At 49.9% G+C, this 18,964-nt stretch overlaps 1 protein-coding gene across 8 annotated transcripts in view; it reads right to left on the bottom strand.

Moving 5' to 3' along the window:
- Window positions 1-18,964, bottom strand: part of TBC1D14 (TBC1 domain family member 14) — a 99,710-nt gene that overhangs the window by 2,755 nt on the left and 77,991 nt on the right. For 5 of the 8 annotated variants that reach the window (XM_082391445.1, XM_082391448.1, XM_082391443.1 and 2 more), the window contains 4 exons: window positions 18,867-18,938; window positions 18,045-18,173; window positions 15,408-15,517; window positions 3,562-3,820 (listed from right to left, as the gene is read on the bottom strand). In XM_082391445.1, coding sequence (XP_082247571.1) covers window positions 3,562-3,820; window positions 15,408-15,517; window positions 18,045-18,173; window positions 18,867-18,938 — 570 coding nt within the window. Of the gene's footprint in view, window positions 1-3,561; window positions 3,821-6,723; window positions 8,231-15,407; window positions 15,518-18,044; window positions 18,174-18,756; window positions 18,826-18,866; window positions 18,939-18,964 lie in introns of those variants that run through there. The other 3 variants (XM_082391444.1, XM_082391447.1, XM_082391446.1) reach the window with 3 other exon arrangements.

The raw sequence follows: 18,964 nt of genomic DNA, 5'->3' as shown, positions 1-18,964 counted from the left end.
GTGATCTGCAATACACACTGAGCACAGGTCCAGACAGCCTCCTGTCACCTGCCACTCCTGTGGTCCGTCTTCCACGCCTGCATCCAGACCCACCCTTCAGCACGGAGATCCAACCACGCCGTCGCCGGGCTAACGTCTACAACCACTTCCCACCAGCCAGCAGGTACCAATGTCAAGGCAGGGCTACAGGGCTCTGCTCCTTCCACAGTCTGGCTCCAGCCCCCGCAGGCCCCACTCTAGAATGCCAACGCCCTCCGGGGCCTCCACACGCAGCTGCCCCCGCTGCCCTGCCCCTCTCTCTCCACCAGCAAACGATGCATCCTTCTAAGGCCTCAGAGACATCAGCTCCTCGCACGCCTTCCTGAGAGTTCCCAAGGCAACTTAGCTCCTCCATCTCGGTGCTCGGCTCTTAGTTAACACCTTTGTTTTTAAAAACATTACATTCCACTCTGGTTGCTTAATAACAGCCGTGACGTAACAATAGGCCCCATTTATCGCATGCCCACTCTAGCCAAGCAGGGCGCTCACCAGGCACCTCCAGCATAGCAGCTGTTTAATCCACACAACACTGTAAGTCACCTGAACAAGAGACACTCATACAAGTGACCTGCTAAAAGCCAAACAGCGCATATGGACGCAAACCCAGATCTGTCTGACTTCAAAACCACGGGACTCCCTGTAGCACCTGTGCTGAACTACTTGGGCCAGGCGCTATGCCACTTTAATTGAATTACAAAGTACAAGGGGTAAAGCAGAAACATTTTATGTGCGTTTCAGATAAATTGCACAGAAGGGCCAAGGGTAGAGAAAAGTCCCCCTCTCTACCTCTAAGCAAATGACACGTTCAACCAAACACAAACATTGAACTGTTTTGTAACGCTCACCAGGATCTTAACCTTAAGCACAGTATTTAAGAGAAACGTGCATAAACCACAATTCCCATGGGCCCTGGAACTAAATAAACTCACTGATGCCTACCATCAGGCCAACTCCTATTACTGTCCCACTACTAGAGAATGTCCTACTATTTAATAACCTTTGACCTGGTTTTAACCAATAATTTTCACCTAAAATGCAAGGAGCAAAATGACAGATCTGAATTCAGTCCTCCTCCCTTTGCGTGTCTCTGTGGGTATGCGGGTGAGGGTGGGGATAGAGGGAAGGACCAGTGAAATACCGGGATGGCCAAAAAGTTCGTTCAGGTTTTTCCGTAATCTTACAGAAAAATACTAATACTAATTAAGGATTTCAAGATGTAGCCCCATACTTTCATTCTGCGTTGCCCATTTATTTCTTAATCAGAGAAGGGCTCTTCTTCCCTCTTGCCAGATCCCTGATAATTATATAGCCAGTCCTGCTCACACATGAGCTGAGTTGTTTTAACGGCTTTACTGAGATACAATTCACATACCATACAATTCACCCATTTAAAGTGCACAATTCAGTGGCTTTTAGTATCTTCGTAGACATGTGCAACCCTCGCCACAGTCAATTTTAGAACATTTTCATCACCCCATCCTCCAGCTATCACAGCCCTGCCCCCCACCTCGCCCATTCCCTTGGCAACCACTAATCTACTTCCTGTCTCTACAGATTTCCCTTTCTGAAATTGCGTAAGAGTGGAACCACATAGTATGTGGTCTTTAGTGTCTGGCTTTTTCACTTAACATAATGTTTTGAAGGTGCATCCATGTTGTAGCATGAGTCAGTACTTCATTCCTTTTTATAAGCTGAACGTATTTATTTCAGAAATGCAACTCATGTCACACTAAGCACAAAATTGTGCCCACCCCGCCCTGTAAAACCAGGGGAGCATTTCACAGTATCACCCAAGGGCCCACTATAGCAGCTGTGCTCCTTCCCAAAAGCCGCAGATAGGAAGGAAGACCACCAGCCAGAGAGCATCATGTAACGGGACACGGAGGTGAGGGAGGACCAGCCTGGGAGGCAGACCAAGGGCCCAGGTGAGAGGGGAGCCTCTCTCTGGTTAACAGATAAACAGGCACTGAATTGTACACTTTCAAAAAGGTGAATTTTATGGTATGTAAATTAATAAAGCTGTTATAAAAATAAAGAGGCTGCTAACTGAGATCAAAGAGAGAGAGTCTAATCACCTATGAAGTAATCTGGCCAAACCTGAAAACTGACTGAGCCGTCAGATCTGTCAATTTACAGGAAATACAGAGTAGAAGGACCACGTTAAACACCACCACAAGGGACTTCCCTGGCGGTCCAGCGGTTAAGACTCTGCGCTTTCACCGCGGGGGGCACGGGTTCAATCCCTGATCGGGGAACTAAGATCCCGCGTGCCGCGCTGCGTGGCAGGCATGAATGAATGAATGAATGAACGAATAAATTTTTAAAACACCACAGGGATAGAACCAGCAAAATCCAGATGGTGGGAACTGCTATTGGACAAATGACCTCGTTTCTTCAATGAATAAAGGGGGAAGGGAGAAGTGGAAAGGTGGGTAGCCTATACATTAAAAAAAAGACTTAAAAGACCTTTCAACCAACTGCAATGTGTAGACCTTATTTGGATCTTGATTTAAGCAAACTATAAAGCTACTGCTGACATTTGAAAACAGAAATCTGAAACTGACTGGATATTTGACAGGCACATGGGGGTTCGTTATTCTGTTTTATTCTGTTTTTCAATGTACTTTAAATCTTCTACTAATAAGAAAGATTAATCAGAAACAAGCATCGTATGGCACACTTGAGCAAGTACAAGCCTCCCCTAGGACCTGAGGCTCAGGCAAACTGAGCATGCGCAGGGTCAGGAACCAGGGTTTTATTTTTTCCCTTTCAGAATGATCAAGACTAGAACCAGACAACTCCAGCCAATCCCACAGGGGACGAAACCTAAGAGGGATGTCCAGAGGAGAAGCGAGGAACCTAGAAGCAGCAGGCCAGGGTGGATGCGCTCCCCAGCTATCAGCTCAGCTGCTCCGCTAACAGCTGCTAGAGCCGGAGCAACATATCCCCACATCCAAGGAAGCCCTCCTCCCGCCCTCCCCACCCTCCTCCTCCCACCCTCCCCCTCTCCCTCCCCCCTCCTCCTCCTCCTCCTGCCCTCCCCCTCTCCCCTCCCTCCCCCTCCTCCCCCCACCCTCCTCCGCCTCCGCAACTGCTGAGAACACACAGTTCACCTCTTCGGGCCTCCTTTGTTTATCAGTGAGGTGGGGACAAGTTAGCTCCCTTTGTTTTCTGTCACTGACATTTAAAAAAAGGGGGGAAGGCTTGTTTTACAAAATATTATTTAACACGCAGAGAGTACTGTGACGGCAAACCAGAAGTTCTGACCTCCCAGTGCCACTGCAGAATGGGTGGGAAGGCTTTTATTCTCCAGCCCCTTCTTCTGGCAGAGACCCAGAGAGGAAACGCCTGCCCAAGACCCCCCTGTGGCAGAGCCGAGCCTCAAGCCCAGGTCACCTCACTTCCAGCCCAAGAACTACTTCAGAGAGGGCTGTTTCCTCAAAGGGCACTCGCATAACTCACTTCCTGAATCAGACTACTGAGACATTGCTCTACGGAATAGAGAACAAAAGACCCGCTTACCTGAGCCCACTTCTTGTTTCGACTTTGCATCTGAATTGTAGCTATGGAAGCAAAAAGTTCCTCTGCAGGCAAGTCCTCGGGCAGCCGCGTTAGGAACTGGGCTATGTGAATGAAGTCCATCTTGGTCAGGATGTCCTCGAACAGCTTCAGGAGGCCCAGGGCCGTGCGGAACAGAAACTCCTCCCCGTCACGACAGAACACATCCCATACGCGACAGGCCAGATCCAGGGGCAAAGATTTGCTATATAAAGTAAAGATCCTGGAAAAAAAAGTTTGAGTTTTTCACATTCTGGATGGCACAAAGAAAGAGCTCTGAATTCAGGTCGAATTCATTAAAATGCTCCCTGAGTTAGTCACTTTCATACTTACACTGCCGGTGGGGAGGAGAAGCCCTAGGCCTGCATTCACTCTGACGGTCAATTTAAACATTTTATAGAACGGCATTATCAGGGAGCTTCCCTGGTGGCGCAGGGGTTAAGACTCCGTGCTCCCAATGCAGGGGGCCTGGGTTCGACCCCTGGTCAGGGAACTAGATCCCACATGCATGCTGCAACTAAGGAGCCCCTGAGCCACAACTAAGGGGCCCCCCTGCCGCAACTAAGACCTGGTGCAACCAAATAAATAAAAATTTTTTAAAAACCCAGCTTTATCAGCTTTCACAGAGAATCTCAAACACCGTACAGTTTCTGAATTAGACATCAATTACTTCTACGTGCAACACATATTTACCGTGCACCTACTATGTGCTTATTACTCTGAGGTAAGTGCTAGATATAAGGTTAATAAGGCAGACAGAGCTTAGAGTCTGGTGGGGAGTAAAAACAGTAAAAGGAAATGTATAATTCAGGGACTTCCCTGGTGGTCCAGTGGTTAAGACTCCACGCCTCCACTGCAGGGGGCACACGTTCGACCCCTGGTCAGGGAACTAAGATCCTACATGCCACGCAGTGTGGCCACAAAAAATACACACACACACACACACACACACAATTCAGCATACACAAGTATCCATTACTTCTGAAGAGTACCATACACTTTTCTCCCAGTAGGGGTCAGCAAAGGAACAGAGTAAATTTTTCCAAATAAATTTGACAGTGGATTACAAGAAACTGATCTTATATTTAGCAATGCAAACCATCAGATGAAAAACATAAGTGAAACACAGATATGTATTCCCTTAAAAAACTGTGATGATCACAATTCAAACTACCAAACAAATACAGTCTTAGGTGAGCAAACAGGTCTAACTAATCACCTCTACCCTGGATTTGGGCCTATGTCACAAAGCAAGGCGAGTCCAGGTCGAGATGCAGGCCAAGCTGATTCTCTGTGAATCCGCCCTCCCCGCAGCTGTGAGACGCAGCCCGGGTGCCATCTCCGGGTGCCTCCTGACCCCCACCTGCTCGGGGCCCCGCTCTGCCCCCGTGCTTTGCCCGCGAGCCGTTTGCTCCTGTCTTCCCCACGGACACTGCCCAAGAGCAGGGAGCCCGCCCGCTGCATCGCCATCCGCAGCATCTGGCGCAGCATCCGGCAGTCTCTGCTGAGGAAGTGTGTCCACAAGCTCCCAGTCCGCTTCAGGATGTCACCGGTGTTAGCGGTTCTCACTGCCTTCTTCCCAGCACTAGGCCTCATCACAAGTGGGGGCGTTCTCTAGCCCTCCTGCAAAATCACTTTTCCACAGGTTTCAGTATTTCCTTAGTGCCCATGCTGACTCGAGACCCACAGGGCCCGTGAAGGCAGCTGAGCTCAGGTGCTGGACTCCTTGGTCAGGAGGTAATGTCACCAGGCCTTTAACAGCAGGACTCTCACTCTCCTACAACAGATCCTACCAGAAACATTACACCGGGACTTCGCTGGTGGTCCAGCGGTAAAGAATCCTCCTTATAATGCAGGGGACGCGGGTTCGATCCCTGGTCCGGGAACTAAGCTCCCACACGCTGCGGGTCAGCTAAGCCCGTGTGTGGCAACTACTGAGCTTGCGCGCCTCAACAAGAGCCCGCGTGCCGCAACTAAGACCCGACGGGGCCAAAAGTAATAAATATAGTAAATAAATAAATAAATAATAAATCTTTAAAAAAAAAAAAAAAAAGAAATGTCACCCCATGCTGGCAGTCCTGCTCACAGGTTTCACAGGCGCGGGCTTTCTGTCTGCCGCGAGCTCCAGGGCGCATTCTACTCTGCCTCTCTCCCCCTGGCAGGATGCTCTGCGAAGGAACATTCACACAGCGTGCTGAGCCCGGATAACCTTCAGGGCTACCCCCGTCAGTGCTTCACAAGGTTCAAGAAAGGCATAATAATTTAGATTTCAACTCAGATGATGGAAGAGGGAGGGAGGCAGATGTCAGAGAAAAATCACCCCGCTCCTGCCACCAGTAACAGAACCAGACCCTGAACCCATGCCCTGAATGTCCACAGTGGGCCACGTGCCCTCAGGCAACATGCTGAGGAGGACAACCTACCTTTAAAAGGCACAACAAACCTTCAGCCTGAGGGTCTTACTGTCTCAAAAAACAGAAAACCATCTCATTACTCAGTCTAGAAAACACAGTTCAAGGGACAGCCAAGATCTTTGTTTCGCCTCTCAGTCTGAACATTATCAATTCTATCTAGAAGACATTTTATTTTTAAAAAATGAAAAAGAACTGACCTAATCCCCAGTACTACTTACCTGCCAATTCAGCAGTGGAAATCAAACCTTTACATCTTAAAAGCAGAGTCTTAAGCAAAAAAAGATGGGAAAATTGAGTGGCTATAGGCAAAGAGGGAGAAAAACAACAAAAGAAATTTCTCAAACATAATATTCTTGAGTTCAGATTTGTGTGTGGGTCTTCATAAACTACTTCAGATATATTTTGAACTTTATAAAATTAAGCCAACATACAAATGATGAAGAATGCCACATTCATCTGGGACACAGTAAGTTCTATACAAGTGTTATTATTACATTTTAAAAAAATGTATACCAAAAATGATATATATTAAACACATTAGAAGTACTGTCTATAGGGAATGGAATGGGGATGGGATAAAAAGGAATAACTACAGACAAACAAGAGGAGCCTTGCATGAGATAGTGACACTAGTTTACCATGAACTCAGAAGTATGATTAATTTAATCATCTTCAATTTACATTTTTTTAAAAATTCACAAGAATTTACCAATCAAGCTGTTATCAACCATTTGCTTTACTGAGTTGGCAAATACAGATTATTTGCAGGTAGCATTTGTGGTAAGTCAACGGTTCAAAGTTCAAAAAACTCACCCTGAACTTAGGATGAACTTAAGATATAAAAACTGGACTTTCATGGTGGCACAGTGGTTAACAATCTGCCTGCCAATGCAGGGGACACGGGTTCGAGCCCTGGTCCGGGAAGATCCCACATGCCACGGAGCAAAGAAGCCCGTGTGCCACAACTACTGAGACTGTGCTCTAGAGCCCGTGAGCCACAACTACTGAAGCCCACGCACCTAAAGCCCGTGCTCTGCAACAAGAGAGGCCACCGCAATGAGAAGCCCACGCACCGCAACAAAGAGTAGCCCTTGCTCGCCACAACTAGAGAAAGCCCACACGCAGCAACGAAGACCCAACACAGCCAAATAAATAAATAAATAAGATATAAAAACTACAGCCAAGCCAAGCCCACCCCAAAAAGAAAAAACAAAGGGAACGCCACCCTTAATGCTTGTGATGCCCATCTGCTCGATCCTGCCAACCATCCTAGGCATTCCCATTACTCCATGAGGTAACTTCTGAGATCTGAGCCCTGATGATTCTCATCAGGTCAGTCCATTCATCATAAATATTTTTCAAAGCCTGCTCTATGCCAGTCCCTGTTCTTTGTGCTGAGGCTATACAGCATTGAACAAAACAGACAAGTTTCCCTGCCCTCAGGGGTGGAAAGGATATGCACAGAATGTCAGATGTTGATTTAAATAGAAGCAGGGGTGGGAGATTGGGACTGCCAGTTTGGGTGTGTAAACAGGACGGTCAAGGAGAGTGCATCACTGAAAAGTGACACTTCCATAAAGCCCCGAAGAGGAAGCGGCAAGGCACGAGAAAGGGTCAGGGAAGTATCCAGACAGAGGAAGCGGTGAGTTCACGAGCTCTGAGGCAGGAGTAAACCCAGCACATGCAAAGAAGAGCAAGGAGGCCGCTGGGCTGAAGCCAAAAACAGCCAAGGGGAGAACACGAGGATGCCCGTGGGGCCCAGGGGCCCAGCACACAGGACCTTACAGGCTGTTACAAGGCCTGCAGGTCTCATTCTATGAGTGGAGCATCTGACCAGGGGAGGGGCCTGTCCCCTGTGCTGGGAAGCGCCTGCAGGGGAACGCAGGCTTCACTGGGCGACCACTGAAACAATCAGGCAGGTCAGCACAGCACGGCAGCAGTGGAGGCGGCCTGAAGCACAGAGACTGTGGACAGACTCTGTGATGGACGTGTCTCACGAGAAATGCAATGAAGGGGTCTAAGATGCAATTCAAAGGATGGAGTTCTCGTTTAAGGAGATGTGGGATCGCTGGTTTGGACAGGAAGGTCAGGAGTTGAGTTTGAGGCACGTTAAGTTGGTAAGCCAGACATCCAAGCGGATAGATGAATTCATCTGGAGTTCAGAGGGCTCTGGGCTGGCGACAGTTTGTGTATAGATGGTATCAGATAAAGGAAGTATTCTAGAATCAGAGAGTGAAGAATGTCAAATGCTGCTGAAAAGTCAAATAAGACTGAGAACTGATCACCACGCACATACTTCATGCAGAAAAGTATGAACTGTGCCATACACTATCATTTACTATTTTTTAGGTACTGAAATGGAATTCTTAAGGCCTTGAATGTTACTGTATCTTAAATAAAATGTGCCTTTCAAAGAAAAACATTTAAAAATTTTCCCCTGGCAAATCTCTACTCATCCACAGCTCAGCCTAGATGACCCTCTCTGGGAAGGCCGTTTCCTGGCCCCTGGGCTAGGCTGGGTCTCTCCCGTTAGATGTTCACACTGCACCTCATACATCCCTTTCATAACATTCATCGAATGGGGATGGACCTCCCACCCCAGCCACCTTCTGTGCTCTGAGCCTCACAGGCTCTGGCAGGCCTCCCAGCAGTCAGCTGCCGGCCCCCCTGGGATCCAGCCCGGGCCACCTCCTGCTCGACACCAAGAGTCTAGGGTCACTGCCTCCCGGTCTCCTGCTCTGGACGGCCAGCCCCTGAGCAGCGAGGTTGTTCTCCTCCCCCCTCCCCTTCAAGCAGGGCCGCTCGGATGTGCTCCAGCGTCCTCAGGCTCCCGCCCTCTCCTCCCATCTCCCCTTTCACTGGAAAACCATTCATTACCAGCAGCTTTCAAATGCTTGACTGTATTCTAAACCACATTTAGACTCAAAACCAGCTGTGAATAGGACACTGAAACAATGCCCTCCTGGTTTCCTCTCAGAAGAGTGGTTAATCAGACTCCATTCGTGCGGGTGAAGAGCCACTCAGCTCCCGTGGGGCTGAGGTGAGCCGCACCAGCCCACAGCCCACAGCCCACAGCCCAGGAACACGAGGGCTGCTGTGTGCAAAGGGCCCGCCCTGCCTGCAGTCCTGCAAGGTGTACTCTGGGCTTCTTCCTGCTCCAGCCAGGATGCGTGTGGAAGAAACAGGGGCGGACGGTGAAAGCCCCACGGGCCTTCCCGGGACTGCTGGTGTTCTTCTCCCATGGAGGAAGAGAGAATTCGAGGATTTTTCCCCCCCAAGACATGTTTGCTTTTCTCCCCTGGACCACTGCATATTACTGCACTGTATATCAAAGATGATAGTTTCAGGTACCGATTCAACTAATGCAAAAAAAGGTCTTTTCATATTGCTAAACTGATGAAGTGGCTATAGGCTCATAAAAGACAACAAACACAAATGGTGTGTATCTATTTCCCCCTTAATGTAAGAGGAACAGTTTCTGCCCTGTCAAGCCTTCACAATTTCCAGAAAGCATTCTTATCTGGCGAAGCCTAATCTAACTGCTTGCCTGCAAACAGGGGGCACAGTCAGGGAAGGGAGACGGGGAGGGAGTCCATCACTTCCTAAGCCGGGCACGGAGGCGAAGCTCCTTCTCAGAAACCAGTGGTGGGAGAACGGACACCCACCCGGGTCTGCTCCTCACAGGCCCTGGCTGCGAGTAAAACAGAGCCGCCAGGAAGCACACACTTCCCGGGGCTGGGCGCTGCTTTATAAGCTCCTACCTGGATTACCCAGGTTATTCCTTGAGGAAGTACAACAATCGTCTCCATTTTACAGGGGAAGAAACCACAAATAAAGGGAGGCTGTAGGAACACAGACTTAGCGTGAGGTAAAAGAGCAAAGGTCACCTAGCAGTCTCCCTCATGGAGAAGCCACCATCAGAGACGTGGACCTTCAGGGCCTGACATCACCGATTTCCAGCTGTGCCCAAGTTTTCCCACCCTGACCAGTTCCTAAGAATGAGCCTTTGTCCCCAGAGCTGGCTTAGGAAGTGGCCCTGAACCCCACTCCCAACCCCACCATGGTGCTCCCAGCGCTCTAGAAACTCAGACAAGCAGGGAAGACGCTGCTAGATAACTACCTAGCCTCCTTAGATTTTGTGAGGATTAAATAAAACAACATTAAACACCCACCGCAGAGATGCATTCATTAAAAACTTGAAGGCAGTTGTATGTGTGTCGGTTCAAACTTAATTAATAAGCCCAACCCCTGCCCCAGTCCTGGAAGCCATCAGCCGGATCCACCTCTGAGCCCCCAGAGCACCCTCCAACTTGAGCCCAAAGGTGTTCTCACCTTAGATGCCAGCACCAAGCAGTAGGTAAACAATGTGACCCCTGCATTAGCACCTAGGCTCCATCCCAGCCAGGCTGCGTTGCGCTGGTGACCACAGGCCGTGCGGGCCCTTCCTGCGAGCAGCTTTCCCACCTGCGGGCTTGGAACCCCCCTCCAGCCCTCCACACGCGCTGAGGAGGCCCCTGCGCGGGCCAGATGCTGCTCCGGATGCCGAGAGCTCAGCGAGACAGCCCCACCCTGGAGGAGTTCTCAGGCAGACCCGGAGGTTAGAAGCTAGTGGTGAGGGGCTTCCCCGGTGGCGCAGTGGTTGGGAATCCGCCTGCCAATGCAGGGGACACGGGTTCGAGCCCTGGTCCGGGAAGATCCCACATGCTGCGGAGCAACGAAGCCCGTGCACCACAACTACTGAGCCTGCGCTCTAGAGCCCGCGAGCCACAACTACTGAGCCCATGCGCTACAACTACTGAAGCCCGTGCGCCTAGAGCCCGTGCTCCGCAACAAGAGAAGCCACCGCAATGAGAAGCCCGCGCACTGCAACAAAGAGTAGCCCCCGCTCGCAGCAACTAGAGAAAGCCCGCGCGCAACAACGAAGACCCAACGCAGACAAAAATAAAATGAATAAATTAATTTAAAAATAAAATAAATAAAAGCTAATGGTGAAATGTATGCAAGATGCGATGGAAACTAAAATCTTCCGACAGTAATTTCACCTTGAACCTGCCTTTAAGGTAGAGACTGAGTGTAATGACAGGATCTCCAAGTATCACCAAACGTCATTCAAGAAACATTAATCAGGATAGAGAAAGTTCTGCTTGACTCTTTTACTAATTCAGGATTATATATTACAAAGCCTACTCACGCCTCCGAATAATTCTGCCGTTTGACAGCAGTGGGAAATGTTTTGGTAAGTTAAATGACCACGTGTCAGTCCTCTGCCTGAACACTCAAAACTCTGTAGGAAGATGAGCACAGCGGGCGAGACCCTGTTGTGACCCTCCCGTCTCTGTGTGAGCAAAGAAGAGCGACAAGCACACTAAACAAGACCCCTTGCCAGGAAGGCGGCATCGGCAAGTGAATCTAAGTCTCAGCTGTGAAGTGTCTGTAACACTGGGTAGACGGCAGCCCCCAGTTCACGTGGGGAGGCTAGCACCCGAGTGGGCCTCGGGCTGGACTCCATGGATTTTAAACCCAGGAAGGGCCCCTCAGGAACAGATGCGTTCTTGGCTCTAGGACTCTGAGCCCAGCACGGGGCCAGGCACTAGGGACACAGAGGGGACTGACAAAGCTCAGTCTGTCACCGGAGCAGCAAGAAACCAACGATGCTCTCAGTGGGTCGGTGCCGTGATGGACAGAAGAATCAACTGCTGGGGTGGAGGGGAGAGAAAAGAGGATTCTGGAAGAATAACCCTCAAACTGGGCAAGACAATGTCCTATAAAGTTACAATGTTATAATCCAGGGGGTGGAGAAACTGTCCTGGGAGTGAAGAAGGACAATTCTTAGATGGCCTCTGGTGGGCAGACGGCGGGGCAGGAAAGGAGATTTTGTCATCTAATCTGAGCACCTACACAGCTCACCCAGGACACTCGGCGGCCGAACCACAGGGGCTCCACAGCCCTCCGACATGGACACGGAGAGTCAGCTACCGGCACCCTCTGCAGACCACACACACAGTGCAGCTCCACCAGGCGTGTGCAACTCAGGCCCTGATGTCAGGGGTGTAGACGTGGCTTTGGGAAAGTGATGTGATGTAGCAGAAGAAGCAAAAGCTCTGGAGAGAGACCGATCTGGACCGCGCACTACGGGGGTGACACTGGGTAAGGGGCCTCGGTGGCTTCCTTTGTGCTAAGACGGACCTGCTCCAGATGCTGTGAAGGTGAAACAAAGCAAGGAATGTCTCTGAAATGCCAGCTTCTAGGGCAGGTCCTGAGCAACACCTGCTCTTTCCCTGGGCCTCCTTCCCATTGCCCACCCTGTTTCTGATCTGAGCTTTTACCAAGAGCCTGAATCACTGCAGACCATCTATAAATGTGGACTGCAAGGAATAAATCACGAATGCATTCAACTTAAATAGTTACTAAAGGCCTGCGCTAGGACTGCAGATACAGGCAATGTTCTACTTGGTCCTAATTCTAGAAAGCAGTCAAGCACTTCACCAAGCATAAGCCAACACCAGCAGAGGCCTAGGCATCAAAGCACAGCGGGCAGCATTCACGAGGCATCAGGCACCAACTACATCCCATCACAAAGGTCTCAGGAGAGGAATCCTTGGAGCTCCCTTTCATTCAGACACCCAGTGCTCTGCTCCACGTTCAGTGCCCACGTGTCTGACGCACCCTGCACACTCTCTCATCAGAGTGCTGATGCGTCTAACTAAATCCCTTAGAGGGGACTCTGTGGGGAAGCGCACAGGCTCTGGAGCAGGTGGCTTGTGCCTGAACACCAGCGATGCCATCCAGCTAGCCATATGACCTTGGGCAGGTCTCACTCTGCCTCTCCGGGCCTCAATTTCCTCACGTGTAAAACAGAGGTAGTTACAATTCACTCCAAGGGCTTGTTCTAAGGGTTAAATGAGATCATGTGAGAAGCACTGGAGTCAGTCAGTGCGAGTCCCCTTGGCCTCTGCCCCCACTGGATTACAGCCATCTTCGGCCTAGAACGAAAACAGATGAGCGCGCTCCAGGACAGCGCCCGCACACTGCCCGTCGTGACCACCACTGATCTCTTGCACTGTGACATCATCAGAGTGGATCAGCACCAGCTCTTTTTTGAACAAACAAAATAAGAAATTTCAGAGCGCTCTGCACATAGTAAAGGCTAGGTACTGTTTCCTAAAACCTGTCTCAGTCATATATATATATATATTACATTGCTGCACACATGGCCACACACCGGGTCACAACATAAAATTTATTTCCTTTTGCAAGTCAGGGTGAAAAAAGTTTGAAAGACACTATTCCAGGACAGTGTTTTCCAAACCTCCCTTTACCCTGGAATCCTAAGAATCTAACTTGGGGGCCTAAAACAGATAAGGTAGAAGCTGAAGACTCTGGTCCCATGTGATCCTCTCCTAACACCCTCCCCGAGGGGTCATGGGCCCCAGGCCTGGGAATCTGTGAGGCCAGGGTTCATAGTCAAATCACAGCACAGGTGCACCAACAGGGGTGCAGAGGCACAGCCTATGCAAAAGCTGACTGTTCATGGTGTAGAGAAATCATTTGTTGGTTAAATTAAGGTGGCCTTTTAGGCAGGCCCCAAACACTCCCACCCGGCATAGCCAGAAAGGTGAGCCCAGCACCCCAGCAGTGACCACTTCATGGCCTGATGTCTGTACTATTCTGTAGTGACGCCAGCACTTGTGGCCTCAGATATGAGCTCTGACCTCCAAACCCTTGTTCCCAGCAAGAATTCAGCAGAGTCACAACAGTCTCAGGGTTTAGAACAGAAGCAATGAAACACCAAGAGTCCCAAAGGCTCATTCCCATGGGTGCAGACAAATCAGCTTTATTTAAGGGACTGAGCCTCGTTTCAGATGACATTAGGACTTTACCTTCTAGAAGTAAGCCTTTTGTCTCCTGAAAAAAGTGAGCCAAAAAAAAAAAAAAATAAGTCAAACCAGCTACACGTTCCCAGCAGTTTTAGATTCACTGCGCAAATTAGTGCTGGAGCCCAAACGGTCCTTTCAGTCGAAGTACATCTTTCCTTCTGCACGGCAGGGTGGGGGGATGTAGGGTAATGACCTTACCAGGCCCTGAAAGGCTAACCATCTGGGTAGACAGATGAGAAAACAGGCTCAGAGAGGCTCCATGGCCCTCGCTCAGGCCACAGATAAGTAACGAGAGAGGCCGGGGGTCGGGCGGGACTGCAGGATTCTGGAGCTGACACTCCTCCTGCGGTGGGGGCCTGAGACACTGCCCCCTTTGTTCCCCCGGCTACCGCCAGCCTTCTCAACTGGCCCTCTGCGGGTGACATCCCAGCCTTTCCCCAGGCCACCACATCCACTGTGTGGGAAGACTTGCCGGTCTACCGCTCCACCCCGGAACTCTCTGGAAGCCTGTAAGTATACTCCGATGTCCGACAGGCTCCCTAAAGCTGCCGTGTCGCCGCATCCGGCCCCTCCATGCTCTGATCTCAGCTGGTGGCACCAGCAGTCCCACGGGTCGCGTGGCCACAGCGCTTGCCCTGGGACCACAGCCTGCCCTCGCCAGCGCCTCTCCCTCACCACTCTCCACCCACTTCTGCAGTCTCAGCTCAGGCCCTGCTCTTTCTCCCTTCGTCTGTCTCCGCCTCCAGGCTCCCCCGCCTCCCCTAACCTAAAACTCACTTCCGACAGAACGCACCTCAATCCTCACCCCAAGCAAAGGCCTTCAACCACTCCCTCTGGCCCCGGTAATCCTGCCCGAGCTCCTCAGCTTGGCATCCAAGATGCACCAGACTCGGCCTCCCGAGCTCTCGCCTGCCATTCTCTGCCCTGTGCTTTAGGCTCCCACATCACCACACCAACTGCTGCAGCCCTGATGATGCTGCAGCACCGCATGCTCACGTCACGTCTTGGCTCAAACTCCCGTGTTGCCTTGTGTACCTGACCCCTCGGCCTGTCTCCAGGGCTCGGTCCCCGCCTTGTCCCAGAGACAGCATTCATCCCATGCTGCTCAGCCTCGCTGTGTGTGCTCCCCCTAGACAGACGCTCCGGACAGGCAAGCGCCTGCCTGTCTCCGATCCCAGCGGAGAGCCCGCACAGACCTGGTGCTTAGTGACGTCTCGCAGAAGGAATGGGTAAACGGCACCTTGGAAACTGAGAGTCCAAGACACCCTTCTCCTCTGGAGGGAGCTCAGGAGGACCAGTCAGAGTCACAGGCAGTACTCAAGAGAGCAACAGAGCTGAGCAGGTGACCAGCAACACGGGGCTGAGGACACAGGGCGTATCACGCTCAGGGCGGCTGGGGAGACTGTAAGGCAGGACGCGGGGCTCAGCTGAGCCCTGAGAGAAGCTGGCAGTGAGGAATGAAAAATGGGGGCACGGAGATGAGAAAACACTCTGAAAACACATAAAAATGCAGTCTTACCAATCGATTAGGTAGATGTCTGGAGTTAAGTTGTTTTTCTTGAAATGAGCAAATAATTTCGGCAAATTTTCTTCAAAGAATACCTCAAATGCAGCAAAATAAGTCAACATCTAGGGAGATAATGTGAAATACACTAATAAACTCATTATCAGCACAAGTTTCCAATCTACCCAAAAAAGTCAATATACTTAACACCTTTAGAATCTAACAATCATCTTCGTATGTAAGTTCTCACACACCTTCATCGGCAACCCGAAACTAGGCACTACACAGGCAATTTCTAAATAAGCCCACTCTCTAACCTCATATAACGTTACCGACTATATCTTACTATTTCTTGCATTTGTAGATAACTGAAACCCAGAGCAGTTACGTAGCTTGCCTAATGAGGTCACATCACCAGCGTGTGGCAAGGCAGGGCCCTGAACCCATGCCTGTCCCGCAGGCTAGGCTGACTCCTGATGGGCTCAGTCTTTTCTAAGAACCAGGACCGAATTAACTGTCGAAAATGATCTCAAAAAACACGCCTGCCTCCCTGCCGACCCGCAGCATTTCCAGAGGGCATATAATGCTGATACTGAGGCAGGGCAACAGCGCTCTGGCTCAAAAGTGCAGCTCTTTTGAGGCACTGAGGGAGAAAATGCTGAAGGGAAAGGGAGCGGCCACAGCCTGTTTTATGAGCACATGCTTTTCAACTTCTTACAGGGTTTGCAGGGAAACGAAATGCACAGAGCAGCGGTGCGGTGCTGAAGCAGAAAGAACAGCTACAAGTGGGTGGGAGCCATCCGAATCTGAGAGGCTGGATGCACGTGGGCAGATGGCAACTCCCGGATGTTGTTTGCACATCTTAACGAAGGCGTGTACGGTAAACCGGGGGTTCCCAACTCGGGGGAATGTGCCTCCCGGAGGACATTTGGCTGTGCCTCGGGACATTTCTGGTTGCTCCATCTGGAGCAGGGGTGCTACTGCATCTGGTGGGTAGAGGCCAAGGATTCTGCTAAACAGCCTCCGATGCACAGGACAGCTCCCACCGCGGCCATCCGGCCCCAAACGTCCACAGCGCTGCTGCAGAGAAACCCCGCTGGAAATGCAGGTCCCACTCAACGTTATGATTCTATGATTTTTCCTTAATGATACAAGCTAAAATGTTTAAGTGCAGTTTTTTATCATGTGTTTCCAAAGAGGAAGCTGGGGTCTCATCTTCAAAATGAGAAGGTATTTAGATGTAAATCATTTTATTATATATGAAGAGTTTTTTCCTGACTATGAAAGTAGTATCTGTAAAATGCTCACTGTGGAAAACTTATGAAGTACAGAAATGAATAAAGATCATCCATAAACACTGTTACTATTGTGGTATATTTCCTTTTATCGTTAAATATGGTAGCTATTATGGAATACGTTCTGTTTTACATGCTTTTGAAAAAATTAGCATTTTATCTTAAATATTTCTCCAATACAATGCTTTGCAATCAGTACTGCGCTGGATATATTTCCAGATTTTAAGGAACCATTCTGCATTCCCTTAAATCCCCATTTTTAAATGTTTTCATTTTTCACAATGAAAAATAATTTTAAATTTTATTGAATAATTACAAACAACCGTGTAATAACCACCTTTGTGCAAAGTGCCTTGCCCACACTTGAACTTTCTTAGAACCGATTCTTACGAGCAGAATTATATACCAACGCCATTTACTGCTACTGACATCTAACACCAAACTGTCTTCTAGAAGGACTCTGCCGATTTACATTTCCCTTCACAGCCAGCATTCAGCAGCAGCTTTAAAACACTTTTTAAAAAAAAAAATGTACGTACGGCCTGAGCAAGAAATACTCAGGAGTCCTTAAGGTATTAAGGAGAAAAACTGCCTAGCTGATCTAAACTGTTAGATCGCTTTGGTCCTAAAGTACTGACGATAAATTAATTATCAGTGAACTATCAACAAATGATCAGCAAATCAAGACAACGTTAACTAAAAAGCTGATGATCTGTTGAACGGGTGACTCCTCGTCTGGGCTACGGGAAGCAGAAGGGGTTCCGAGGCCGGCTGGTCGCGGACCAGCTATGTGCCTCGAAGGAACCCCGTCACTCCCGAGCCTTGCTTCCTCACCGCGCCAGGAGCAGGTGGGGCCTCCCCAGGGCAAGGACTGCCAACTCCTTCCTGAACACGCCGCCGCCCATGGAGACGCTGGTCTCGATCCCATCTCCCCTCCTGTGTACCAGCCCACCGCGTGAAGCAGAGCCCCGCGTGGCAGCAGGCAGCCACGGGGCCCCACTGTGCGACGGGCTATTTGACAGACCCTAACGTGGGGCCTGCGCCTGAGCTTCTGCTTGGACACAAAGTGTGTACGTTTGTGCAGGAGTCTCCCTCCTCCCTCACTTGAAGAATGTATTTTCAGAAATACTTTCTGAAAGAAGGTACTAAGAAATTCATCCGTATGGCTATTGACCACATGTTTTTAAAAGTCCAACACAATGCCCCAAATGAGCCGCCATGTTACCTAGGGCGACTTATTCTAAGTATCTTAGTGGAGGGAGAATGCATTCTTTTTCCCGCCGAAGAGAATGATTAGGCAACGCTTGCTGTGTGAGGACACAGCACCCAGGGCACAACACACACAGGGGATACTTACAAGGCCGTGGTCCACTCGGAAAAACGCCATTTGACAGGGTTTATTCAAAAGATTAGAAAAAGCAATGAAGGCATCTGCAGTATCTAAGTTCAAGATCAACACGGCCGCTATGAAGGACATGCCCTGAACCTGAGAGGAGAAGAGAAAGGGGCGTTAAACGAACGGCAGCCACCACGGTCAGAGCAGCTCTTCCATCTTATTGAAAGAGGAACCCAAGCACCCTCACGCTGGAAGGTCCCACACTGCGCCCACCCATCGCCACCCACCAGAGGCTGGACCGACAGCCTCACGGATCCGACCTGCCCTGACTCGGAACCAGCGCCCTGGCGCGCCAGCCGCCTGTGTGCGCTCCGTCAGTCCCACCCCTAACACGTGGGAAACCATAACCGCCCCCCCCACCCCGCATCTGACACGCTGCCCTGCAGAAGGTACAGCTTCCTGGTGCCGCAGAAATGTACGTCTGAGCGAACACGTCGCTCTATCTAAAGCCATGCATGCACACGTCTGCTAAGCCACAGCAACGTCAGCAGCATAGTTTTAGAAACTGTTACTGCTAAAAGCTTTTCTGATTTAACGCTGAGAAAAAAAATCACATGCAAAAAACGAAAATCAAACCCAGTTAAAACGTAGTCAATGCCACAGAGCAGCCACGTCAGCTCCATTCCTCTACGAGGAAACTGAGGCAGGTCATTTACCGTGAGACTTTCCATACCCAACAAAAAATGGCATTCAACCCGACATCCGCAGCTACGATGCGCCGGGCAATATTGTGACTTTCTCTCTAGAGGAGAACATTGTAAAATATTGGAAAAGTTCACTTACATAACCCACATCCGGTCGGTAACAAGTGTAAGCGCCCAAAATGCTGTGCAACATGTCGTGGTACGGGCCACCCTACAGGGACCAACACACCAGAGACA

The sequence above is a fragment of the Balaenoptera borealis genome (genome assembly GCF_965194805.1).
Source record: "Balaenoptera borealis genome assembly, chromosome: 4".
Classification (NCBI taxonomy): domain Eukaryota; kingdom Metazoa; phylum Chordata; class Mammalia; order Artiodactyla; family Balaenopteridae; genus Balaenoptera; species Balaenoptera borealis.
The sequence above is the reverse complement of the archived record's forward strand: the minus strand, read 5'-3'. Positions and strand labels throughout refer to the sequence as shown.